Source organism: Equus quagga, chromosome 1, assembly GCF_021613505.1.
Source record: "Equus quagga isolate Etosha38 chromosome 1, UCLA_HA_Equagga_1.0, whole genome shotgun sequence".
Taxonomy (NCBI): Eukaryota; Metazoa; Chordata; class Mammalia; order Perissodactyla; family Equidae; genus Equus; species Equus quagga.
The window spans coordinates 153446209-153458522 of record NC_060267.1 but is presented as its reverse complement, the minus strand read 5'-3'; the positions used below and the strand labels follow the sequence as shown (position 1 = coordinate 153458522).

At 38.5% G+C, this 12314-nt stretch overlaps 1 protein-coding gene across 13 annotated transcripts in view; it reads left to right on the top strand.

Moving 5' to 3' along the window:
- Positions 1-12314, top strand: part of RBMS3 (RNA binding motif single stranded interacting protein 3) — a 1258536-nt gene that overhangs the window by 602411 nt on the left and 643811 nt on the right. For 6 of the 13 annotated variants that reach the window (XM_046665654.1, XM_046665644.1, XM_046665697.1 and 3 more), the window contains exon 1: positions 8555-9227. The exons of the other annotated variants lie outside the window; for them this stretch is intronic. In XM_046665654.1, the coding sequence (XP_046521610.1) occupies positions 9153-9227 (75 nt within the window). In that variant the 5' untranslated portion in view covers positions 8555-9152. Of the gene's footprint in view, positions 1-8554; positions 9228-12314 lie in introns of those variants that run through there. 13 annotated transcript variants of the gene reach the window in all.

Sequence of the window (12314 nt, the reverse complement as noted above, 5' to 3'; positions counted from 1 at the left end):
AGACATAAAATTCTTCTGACAAATTCCTATGAAGTTGCCAGACATTTGTTCTTGATCTCTGTACTCACAGGTCATGGACACAGGAGAGTGTGCCGATTGGCACTTGTCTGTGGACCACACTTTGGGTAGCACTGCCCATGATATCCTTTTCTCTTGTGTTTTGTACCTTTTTCTACTTCTTTAAATTTGACCTTTCTGATATCAGGGATGGGGATCTGGGCATCTCTCATTCTTGACAGGCACCTTATTGTGTTGAATAACAATTTAAGAAAAATGTTCGAATTTTCCGTCATGCTAAAAATAAAGAAACAAATTCACAATTATAACAAATACAGAGCTCCTAGAACACTGTATGGATTCATATCAGGCACACAACTGTGGTTTAAGTCCCTTAAAGGTAGACATAATTTGAGGACCTTTTTGGTTTACTTAGTTTGAGTGGGAAGTGGATTAAAAATATTAATCAATGCCAGTTATTATTAAATTTGAACTCTCTGCCACTTCTTGTGTCCTCTGAAAGGACTGTAAACTGTCTCAGGGCATCAGTTAGGAGTACGTTTGCTAGATTTAGGAAATAAAAATACAGAATACCCAGTTAAGTTTGAAACTCAGGCAAGCGATGAACAATTTTTATAAGTATGGCCCAGATATGTCATGGGACATACCATATGTAATATTTGGGATATACCTATATTAAAAACTTATTCATCATTTGTCTGCAGTGCGAATTTAATTGGATGTCTTGTATTTTATCTGGTAACTCTAGTAGTAGCCTTTTGGCCTGGACTTCTGCAACTCTGGATTTTTCTAGGGAGAAGAATCAACCTAGCCAATAAAATCTGACCATATCGACCCAACTTGCTTAGTTATTGGCAACTGGAAGCTGGACCATCAATATAAAGACATGATCGTCCATTTAGAAAAATGTGACTCCTGTTGGACAAGGCAGCTACTCATCTTTCCCTACTTTGAGGCTTTTAGTTTGGTGTTTTCCGAAGCCCTGGTCCACTGATGGCACAAGTCATGGCAGAAGGTGGGCTTATAAGAAGGGCCACTAGAATCTGCCAGCTACAGCAGGAGAAAATTGGCTGCGTGCATTGCAAAGAGTAGAATTCTTTGTGTGGAAGTATAGGGGGAGGCATAGTGACAGCAAAATCAAACAAGCAAACAAACAAAAACAAAATTCCCTATTCCTACAACATATTGTAAACAGGCTGACAGAGATGCATCAATATTTTTTACAAATAAATTTATGAGAAACTTAGAAGTCCAAAGGCAGAATTAGTTGATGTTAAAACAAATGAAAGTCTTAGATACCTACACAGGCTTATTTTAATCCTTTTGAAGATATGTCCTCTGCTCTTGGTAGTTGGTATTCTTTCATTAAATGAAAATATTTGTTTTTAGGTCTTAAATGAGAGTTTGGATATTTTCTTGATGTAGAATTGATGCTCCTAGACTTTAAAGAAAGACAAACTTTTCTTAAATTAATGTCTGATTCAGGTGAGAAGGAAATGGCTACTTAAAATACACATGTCATTTATTTTGATATTGTCACATCTGGGTGTTTAAAAATTTCCTGTCAGCTGATAATAAAAACCATACCTAGGAATATGCTTATCTAAAAATTTCTCTTAAAATAACGTTTACTTTAAATAACGAAATATACCCTCATTCGAAGACAAATTGGAAAATGCCAAAAGTTATCCAAAAGAAAAGTAAAATCACCAATAATCCCACGCAGAGGAAAAGCTTCACTGTTGTTATTTTGATGCAGTTCTTCTATCTTTTTTCTATGTTTATATTTCATAGTTGAAAACCTCCTGCATACACAATGCTGTATTCTGATGTTTTTTGTATTAGCTATTCAACTTAAGCATTTCCCATATTGTTAAAATGCTTTCTAAGTATCATTTCAATGGTTCAATCATATTCTATACTGTGATTTATTTAACCAATTAGAGTGGGACATTCAAATTTCTCTAATTACTTATTCTTAAAATTCTAATGATGATCTCTGTTAGATTCCAAGAACGGAAATTACTGGGTGACAAGAATGAAGATTTTTAAGGCTATACATTTTGTTAAGCTGTATTAAAAAGCATTATAGACATTTATTAGGAAATTATAAGAGTGCCCATTTCACTGACCTTCAATGCTGCCACATCTCCTTGTATTTTATTAACTTGTATTAAGATTCTCTAGAGAAACATGAGTAACATATATATATGTTATATAAATTATATATATGGATATATATATTTTTACATATATGTGTATGTATATATTATATATGTATATAATATAGATACAGAGAGAGATTTATTTTAAAGAATTGGTCCATGTGATTGTGGGGGCTAGTGAATCCAAAAAATGCAGGTCAAGTTGGCAGGCTGTGGACCCAGGGAAGAGTTGATGTTGAGTCTTCAGTCCAAAGGCAGTCTGGATACAAAAATCCTTCCTTCTTGAAGGATCTCAGCCTTTATTCTTAAAGCCTTCAACTGATTAGATGAGGCCCCCCCCCCGCCATTATGGAGAATAATCTGCTTTACTCAAAGTTTACTGATTTAAATGTTAATTACATCAAAAAGTACCTCACAGCAACATTAGACTGATGTTTGACCGAACAACTGGGCACCATAGCCTAGCCAAGTTGCCATATACAATTAACCATCACACCTGTTGTGCAAATAGAGTTTATGGTATTTGACAGAAGGCCATGCTCTTTCTTTCCAGTTTTCTCTCCGTTCAACACCATCTGTTTCTATGAAGACACACTGACCTATTTAGGACTTTATATATACAGTGGATTTTCTGTTTTAAATACAAATATTGTCTCATCTAATTTTGGAATGAAGCATTTTAAGATTTCCATCAAATGATGCTGAGGAAAAAGCCTGGGTTTGGGCCTTATACAAACATGAGTCAGGAATATTCCTCTACGTCATAACTGGCTGAATTTGGATAGGGTGGCTAAACTCTCTCCCTCCCTCCCAATTTTCTCCACTGTAAAGTATAAAAAATCATACCCACTTTTCAGGTCCTTGTGAGTCTTAACTGAGGAAACATTTATAAACTTCTAGTACAGTGTCTAGTATGTAGTTGGCCATCTATATTTTAGTTCATTTCCTCCTTCACCTTCTTTCTTTCTTAATTAGTCAATCCCACACCCCAGTGCCCACTCCCAGTAGTCAGTGTGGAAAAGCCTTCCCCTCCTATGAACAGTCAGGGCTGTAGCAGTTCTTCTCTCAGAAAACTTAACGTTTTTTACTTTTTGAGTATATGTCTCATTTCCCCTTCTAGTACTTCATAAAGTAGCATACATTAGCCACTTATTGACAAATGAGATGATTTTAGATGAACATTTTATGCATTCATTTATTTAACAAACATTTATTAAGTATGTATTAAATCCCAAGGACTGTTCTAGGTGTTGGGGACACAACAGTGAACATGATAGATAAATTCGCTGCCCTTGTGGAGCTTAGATTTTAGTGGGGGAGAATCTCAAATAAGAAAACCAACAAATATGTAACCCAGCTACAAGCAATGTTGTATTAGTCCGGGTAGGGTCAATGATGCTGTGTACGTCACCAAATCTCAACAGCATAATATAAGAAAGACTTATTTCTCACTCATGACAAGTCAATGGCTGGCCCAGGGGACTATTCAAGGCAGCTGTCCTCAGCTTTCCAAGACACTTCCTTCTTATGGCTCCTCCCTATCAGAACATGTTTCCATCAGAGAAGAGTGGGCTGGAGAATCAGGCAGTAGCAGTTAAAGCTTTTACATGTGTCACTTCTGCTTCATATTTTATTGGCCATAGCAAGTCACCTGGTTGTGCCTGCTTTCAAGGAAGTGGAGAAGCGTGAGTCTTGGTAATCCTAGCGGTAAAAGAGAACCAGAAGTGTCTGCCTCAGTATTAACTGCGATGAAAAATACGTAGACAGAGTGAGAGTATTTTTTAAAAAGATAATAGAGGAAAAAGAAACATGAGCTTTCATGTATACTATTGCTTAGAATTATAAAAACGTATGTGTTTCAGAAAAAATTTGAGTCAATTAAGAATTATTTACTAACTATTGTAATAAATTGGTACTTAGATATGAGAAAAACATTAAGGTCATTTACGAATGTCTGACGTTTGATAGAGGCTGAGTTGGTAAGTTTACTTGAGGACATGGGTGGTAATATGTATATTGACATCCTTGATTATTTAGGCCCATAGTAGATGCACAATAAAACTTTGTTGGCGTTAAAAATGTTCATTGTTTTAAATCATTCTTGCTTTTCTACTTGATTAACTGCCTTGAACTATAGTCCTTTATAGTTTTATCCAGATGCTTGAAATTTTCTTCCAAGGCCAATTTTTATTGTCTTTATCTACACTAATATTTTTACATTCAATTATAGTTTACATTTGGACCACAGATGCTTGAATCACTAGTAGTCTCTTTCTCCTAATTTGTCTCAGGTATTTTCTTCAACCATTGGTAAGTATTCAGTAGGAGAAACAAAAGTTATAACTGTTGGAATTTGCAATCTACCATCTTGTCTTTTTTTTTTAACCAACTTTTATGTTTAGTACCCCTTTGATAACTGCTGTGGTGGAAAGGGATTTCACAAATTTGAATAAAGAAGGGAGGAAATGCCAAGATTTTTTTTTTAAATTTTGTTCAAGATCATGAAGATAGAATAGTATACTTGCTTTCAAAGATAGTACAGTTATGGTTTTTCCTTATATCTCTATTGTTCATTTCTTTGGCTTTCAACTAAGTCTTTCTTTGTAATTTAAAAAATAAATCACCCAAAGAGAGGACCCAGTTATTCTTTGAGTGGACAGGTCAAGGACAAACCAAAAGGGAGTCTCCATCTCTACCCACTTGACCCTCATTTCAGTACCATCGTTTCTTCACCTCCAGATGGTGTCTGAGGTATCCTCTCAATCCTATTAGGCAAGAACTTGTCTTAAATGAGCACCTCTTCCGTCTTCACTGTGAATCACGTGACTCTATAAGAGTCCATGCTCTTTGATTCAGTTTACTGCTCTTGGATTTGTACACAATTTATTTGTTAGTTGGTAAATGGGACACAGCTGGCTTCTGATTTAGAGAGTGCCTTAATCTAGTTACCTCCTACCTTAACTTGATCATTTAAATGGAAAGCACTACTGCTCCAACAGAGCAGACATGATATAAAAACTATTTCTGACATGATTATCTTGCCTCCTGAATTGCCATGGCTACTGGGGTCTCTGAGGGAAAAAAAATTAAAAATAAATAAAACACACGTTTTACAATTCTTACAAGTGGTAAACCGTTTTTGCATTATTTAAGAAAAGCTTTAAATGTTCAATGAATGTTCTTAGGCTAATGACAGTTGATGCCCAGAACATAACAATAATCCAATGAAATAGACTATTATTTTGGAAAGTGACAATTTGTGTAGAAATTGCTGATAGCATCAGCATATGCTGGGAACTTGAAATATAAGTGGGCTATAGCTTGGGCTGAGGAGTTATATATTTGGCCTTTCATTTGTAAATAAAACTGTATTCCTTTCCCTTCAAGGAGTATGTAGGCCAGTTATTAATGAAAGAATACTGATGTCCTTTGTCCATAGCAGCAAAATTGGCAGAAGCAGTCTAGGATCCTGATCTTATAGATTTTAGAATTGAGAGGAACATCAATAGGTCATTTAGGAGGACAGCATTCTATAGTTGAAGACGACTAGATCTAGAGTCAGAATATTTGGACAGAGTCCTGGCTGTATTATTAACTGCCAGTAATTTAACTTTTGATACCAAGTTCTCACCAAGGCTTGTAAGATCTAGCCCCAGGGTACCTCTCCAGCCTCACTTTATAGTCTTTGCTCCTTGCTTGTTCCACCTGGCCTCTGCATCATGTCTTGCACAGTCTAAAGACACATTCTTGTTGCCAGGCTTTCTGTACTTGCTGTTCCCTTGGCCTGGGATGCTCTTCCCCCAGATTCAGACTGACATCTATTGAGCAGATCCACTATGTTCCAAGTGTTCCAGGTGTTATAAACCCTTCACATATTTATCTTGGTGAATTCTCATGATAACCTATGAAGTGGGCAGTGAAGTTAGATGGATGAGGATATGGAGGCAAAGCGAGGCTGTAGAGGCAGGATTGGAATCAAGGCATTTGGGTGGGAGCCAAGACTTTCACACTAAGTGCTCTCACAACACTCAGGGCATGGCTCACGCCCTTCCTTTAACCCCAGCCTCTTCCATGGAGAGCTTTTCCTGACTAGCCTATTTAAAGAGGAGTCCCTGAGACTCCGTTTGTCTTTACTCAGCTTTATATTTATTAACAGCACTAAATATCACACGATCTTATACCGCGCATTTACTTGCTTATTCCTTTATTTCTCTCTCCCAGGAGAATATATTCTGTGAGGGAAGGGCCTGGTTCTGATCTGTGTATCACAATATCCCCTGCACCCAGAAATGTACTGAAAGAAGGATATGAGTTGGGTTAGAATTGTTTATTATGTTTAAGATGTCTTATTTTTCAAACAATAATGGAGCATCTCTTTCGTGCCAGATACCATGCCAATTTTTGGAAATATGAAGGTGAAGGTGAAGAAGAATGATGGGAACTCCTATTGAACTGTTTCTCCTGATGCTTTGAGAGCATGGTAGAAGCAACAAGCAATTAACAGGCAGTTACAGTAGGATAAGCAGACTGTTAGGGCAAATATAAGGTGCTGTGGGAAGTAAGGATTCGGGGAAAGCTACTTGGAGGGGGTGATATCCATGCTGAGACCTGAAGGATGGTCCGGAGGGTAAGAGATGTGGAGATGCGGTTGGGAGAGCACTCTAGACAGAGGGAACGACCCTGAGAGAGCACCTTCCAATCCTGAAAGCAGTTCAGTGTGAGTGAGGCATAGAACGTGAGGGGCAGAGTTCACTGTCTGAGTCTGCAGAAGGAAACTGGGTTTCCAAGTATCTCGGGAAATTTTCCAAGAGTCAGGACTTTACTGTCTGAACAATGGGATACCACTGAAGGATTTTTAAATCAATCTGATTTTTACTCATTATTTCATTCAGTTTATGGCCTTCAGTCAGCAAGTTGGCAGTAACTTCCATTTTCTAGATGGGATAACTGAGGCCCAGAATAACACATCTACGTAAGCAGAGTTGATTTAATTTTCTCAATTACGGTGCCGTCAGGGCTCCTAACCCTCCCACCCTCCTTCTTTCCTTCCTTCTGATTGTTTTTCTTGTCAAAAGTCAAACATGAAACTATTTACCCACCATCCTTATCTTTCTCCAAGAAACATACATGCACTCACACAGCTTCCAGAAACCAGACTCCTGAGCGGAAGCCAGTCGCCTGAGGGGTGGGGGGGCTTGTACGTGAATGGACACCATATTGTGGTAGCGCCCGGATTCTCTATTCTTCTTGACTAGGAAGCTGGATTTGTACCAGGAACCTTTTATCTGAAAAGGCGACTCTGGGCTAGGGAGAACAGAGCCGACTTGACGAACTAGAGAGAAGCTCAATATTGGTCTGCCCACGCTTTGGGCATGCGTGAGCACTCACAGCAAAACACAGCTGGCACATCTAATTTTAGCCTTGCCCGCCTTGAAAAGGGACCCTTTAAGGAAATATATTTTCTCGGAAACAATTTGTATTACAATGTAGCAGCTGATAGACATGTCAGAATATTACTTATTATTGGTGGAGAAAAACTCTGCCAAGTAATTATGATGTTTGTTCCTTTTTTGTGATTTATCAGTAAAGTGATTAAAGCATCCATGAATTAAAATAATCATAAAGAGAAAGACAATGAGAGAAACAGCGATTTTTTTTTTTTTATAAAGAAGCTCATAAACCTAAGGGGACTCCTCTTTTGATTTTTACAAAATGGATGTAACGATAACAATGATGATTTCTGTGATGTTACATTGGTCATTGTGATCTGATGGTGCCTGGATTGTTAATAGTGGTCCTGGAGCAGACTTCAAAATTCCTTCAACACTTGGCATCTTCCGTGTCCTCCAAGAAGTAAAAGGTTAGTTTCTAAACCAGAAATCCGGCTTTAGCGTGTTAACAGGTTCCAAAGCATCCGGGACACACTTTTTCCATTTTAACCAGCAAGGTTAGTCCCTCTGCTTTTATTTTTTTCCTTTCTCCCTTCATCCTCTTCCCTCCCGTGGTCTTCTGTGTTTTGTTTAGCAGCGTGGCTTACCTTGAAACTTGGCAAGAAAAGAAACGAAGGCAGCTCTTGTGTGGGGTAGATGGAGGGAAGGATAAGAAATAATCCACCGCCCGCATCTGAGTTCCCCGGGTTCAGTTCCAGCGGCAGCAGCTTTGCTGCAAAAATCGCTTTGCTATTCGAGATAGCCAGCAGAGGGAATCGGAACTTTGCTTGCAGCAGGGGCTGAAGCAGCCTTTTTTTTTTTTCTTGGAGGAAATACTGCAGCCTTCTGGACTGCGTACGCTGCTCCCTGGAGAGGCTCCCTCGGTTCCACCCACCGGCTGGAAGGAGGGGAAGTGAATGAAAGGACAGGACAAGCCCCGAACACCATGTCACTCTGGGAGGGAGACAGCAGCAACTAAGCTGTGCAAGGTTTTTTTTTTTCTTTTTCTTTTCTCCTTTCTTTTTCTTTCTTTTTTTTCTTTTTTCCTTTTTCTTTCTTTCTCTTTCTCTCTCTCTCTCTCTGTCTTTTTTGTTTTCTTTAAGGTAGGGAAAGAGACAAACAGGAGACAGGAAGCTGATCTGCAAGGATTCGGAGTTGTGCTAAAAGGACTTTGATTTTTTTTTTTTTCCCCTTTACAAACGCTGGCAATTGACATCACTACAGACAGCCTGGTAGAGCGCAAACTGCCTCATCCCAAGTGGAGCCTGGCCGCTGGGGGAAGGCAGGCAAGATCTGGGGAGGCTGTGTGTGGAGTTTTTCCCTACCGATCCCCCTCCTTTTTTGTTTTTGTTTTTTTTTTGGTGTGTTTCTTTTTTAAATTCTTGCTGTGTTGGAACTAGCGAGTGGTGGAAGACGAGGAATCTTCGAAGCCTCATCAGTCATCGGGACTGTCAGGAATAGTGGTTTAAGAGGAAGCTCGGCCTGGGGCACTATACCCTGTCATCCAGTTCCCTGCCTCGGAGATAAAGATTCCAGCTACATGGGCAAACGCCTGGATCAGCCACAAATGTACCCCCAGTACACTTACTACTATCCTCATTATCTCCAAACCAAGGTATGGCTCAACCCACAGTCTGGCAATCAGTGTGGTATCCGTCTGCGCTTGGGATGGGAAACTGACAGGCTTGTGAATTATTATTTAACCCCCCCATCACCTCTTCCTGCTTCTTTGAAATTAGTAACATACCAATGGAGTTAATGAGGCAGAGGAGACTAGAAGAAGAAAGGGAGCCTGGAATTGTGGCTTTCTCTTTAAGGAGAGATAATAGTTTCACTGGAGTTCCTTTGTTGTTATTTGGCAGCATAAATGTTCCTGATATCCGTAAAGTCCTTTGCAGATGGGCAGGGTTGTTAGAAAAGAGATCATATCAGTGATTATCACGCACAAGAATACCATTTCAGGGGCTTTTCTGGTGAGCTGTTCTTTGTTTGTGGCTCTAAAAGGGTTTTTCCCACTGGATAGGACATGCCAGGGTGGGGGCAACTCAAACTTTTAATCGCAGAGTATAGAATGGAAGAAGGGTGTGGGATGGTATAGGACAGCTAACTAAAGTCTCTTGGAGTTTGTTTGGGTGTATTTTTGTTTTTTTATTTGCCTTACATATTTCATTTTATATTGAGGGAGATCAGGATGCTAGAGACTGAATTTAGGAGCTTTACAAAAGATATTCTTTACTTTTAGAAGCTCTTTTTTTCTGTGCTGGCTGCCATCAGGAGGCCTGGGTCTTGAAACGGGATGAAATATAACTGATGATAATTGGACGTCAATTGGTTAAATACTTTAGGCTTTATGTGTGTGCTCAAATGATCATTAGGGGGCCAGTGGCAGGCCCACGTAACTAAGCGCTGGGCAGTGCCAGCCATGAACTTTATCCTGCAGTTCAGACATGAAAGACTCTCAGGTGTGAAATCACTGCTCCAATTTGTCAATTAAATTGGACTTGATTTGGGGGAAAAAATGTTGGTAGGGTTCCCACCTTGAATGCATGGATTATATTTCCTTACAGATGATATTATTTTGTATTGCATTAGCCCGTCTCCACTGTCTTCTTAATAAATAAATATGCCGAGAGTGAGCAAGGCGTGCCTGAGTGATCTGTGCTGTCACCAGGACTCGTTGATGTGATTAGGGTTTGGTAATTCATGCTGTAGTTATCTCTCATTTATTTCTGTCTCATCAAACAATGCCTATTTGTAAACCAGAGGAGGCAGCCGACTTTCAATATTATATTAAAGGTTGTTGCTTTTTTTTTCTTTCTTTTTCAGTCGCTCTGTGATTCGCCTTGCCCCCCCCAAGGTCGACTCACATTGCCTTTTGCCTTTGTGAGCATTTAGTTTATGCTGCTGCTGCTTAAATAGCCCAGCCCTCCTGCTCCAGTGCCTTGAGCTTTAACTCTTTGGGGGATTGGATAGACAACGCTGCCTACCTTCCTCAAGGAAATGGCAAAGCAAGGACAAGTTAGAAAGGGGAAATTTATAGTCATTTCTCATCCTCCAAAGAAACAAAAACAACCAACTCAAGGGTTGCATGAAAATATCAGACATTCCATCCCTTTTACTCATTTGGCTAAATTTTTCCAAATGTTTCAAAATTCACGCTTTCTTTTTGGTCTTTGTTTTCTACTGTGAAGTATATTCAGAAAAGAAACTTTAGATCAAAATGAATGGAATAATTGCTTTTCTGCTTGAGATTTCTTTTAACCTTTTACTAGCAGGAAATAATGTCTCACACATTGTATTAAAGACACAGGATGCTGGATGAGCTTCAGTGGTGGAAAGTGTGTGTGTGTGTGTGTCTGTGTGTGACTGGAGTAAAGAGGGAAAGTGGAGTGGTGAGGGAAAAGAGGAGAGCCTGAAAAATATAGAGAGAATTAAAAAAACAAATCTGTTTGGGGGACCTATGTAGTTTAGTGTTGTGTAGACAGGCGGCATCTGGATCTTGTTACTTTCAAGCTAGTCAAAGCCATCAACTTCTGGAACATTTTTAAAGAAGTTAGATCCATTAGGCGACCTAAGCTGATATTTGAGTAATCAGATCAGGGGGTAGGGAATACAAGATCAGCTACTTTGGCTAACGTAGTAGTTCATATTGATTATTATGTTGTAAAATTTCGACAGTGCTGTGAAGTTGTCTGATATTGTTACAGCAGCTCTGAAATGACAGGCATTAATAACATTCCTGGAAGCTGAAGATATGAAAATGTGCCCTGTTTTGAAACTTGGACACACAGAGAATGAAGGAAGGGTCAGTGTGCAATCATATTTTAAAACATGGGGACTCTCTGACAGCGTTAATACTATATAATACAGTACTTTCATGCCCCAGTATAGCATGGTAACAACTGGATTATTTCGGTATCAGTTTGCCCCCCTTGCACTTAAATCTCAAAGTATAATCTATAATAATTTTAAAGGAAGTACATGCTGCTTATATTTATTTGGTAAGCCTAGGTGGAATTCATAAAATCCACTGTCCTTCCAGCCTTGGCTTGTAGTTATAATTCAATTTTAATATCATAGCTATTTAAAATGATGATGATATATAAAGAATACTTATGGTTGATAAAAATAGAATTCTGTTGGTTGACAACAAAAATCATATTCTGCTGATAACATACCTTAAACTGTCCTCTAAATTCAGTTGTTTTTAACTAATCCACAAAAGTTTTCTGCTGACATTAGTTTTCGGTAGAAAATCTTCATGGAATTTTAAAGAACTGAAATGTGTTTTATTGTATTCATTCAGAAAATGCAAAAATACTGAAACTTCTCTTTCTACTTATAAATACATGTTAGAAACAGCTGCTGTTTTCTTATGATGAAACAAGATGAAAATAAGATTTTTAAATAAATGCAAATCTTCTTTTCCACGAATGCAATTAAAGTTTTAGAAAAACTTAGGGTACTTCCCTGCTCCTCTCATTTCCCATTACGTTAGGACCAATCTCTTAACTTTGTTGCTTAAAAAGAGAAAAAATAGAAATGATATTTCTGCTTTTCTGCCTTTGAATAGTTTTCCAATGCTTAAAATGTTATGTTAGAAAAATGTATGTTTAAGTTAAATAAAATGAAAACTCAGTGGCTGACTTGTAGCTATACCTTGTAGCAATGTTATAGTATGCTTATTCTCCCAGATTTCACA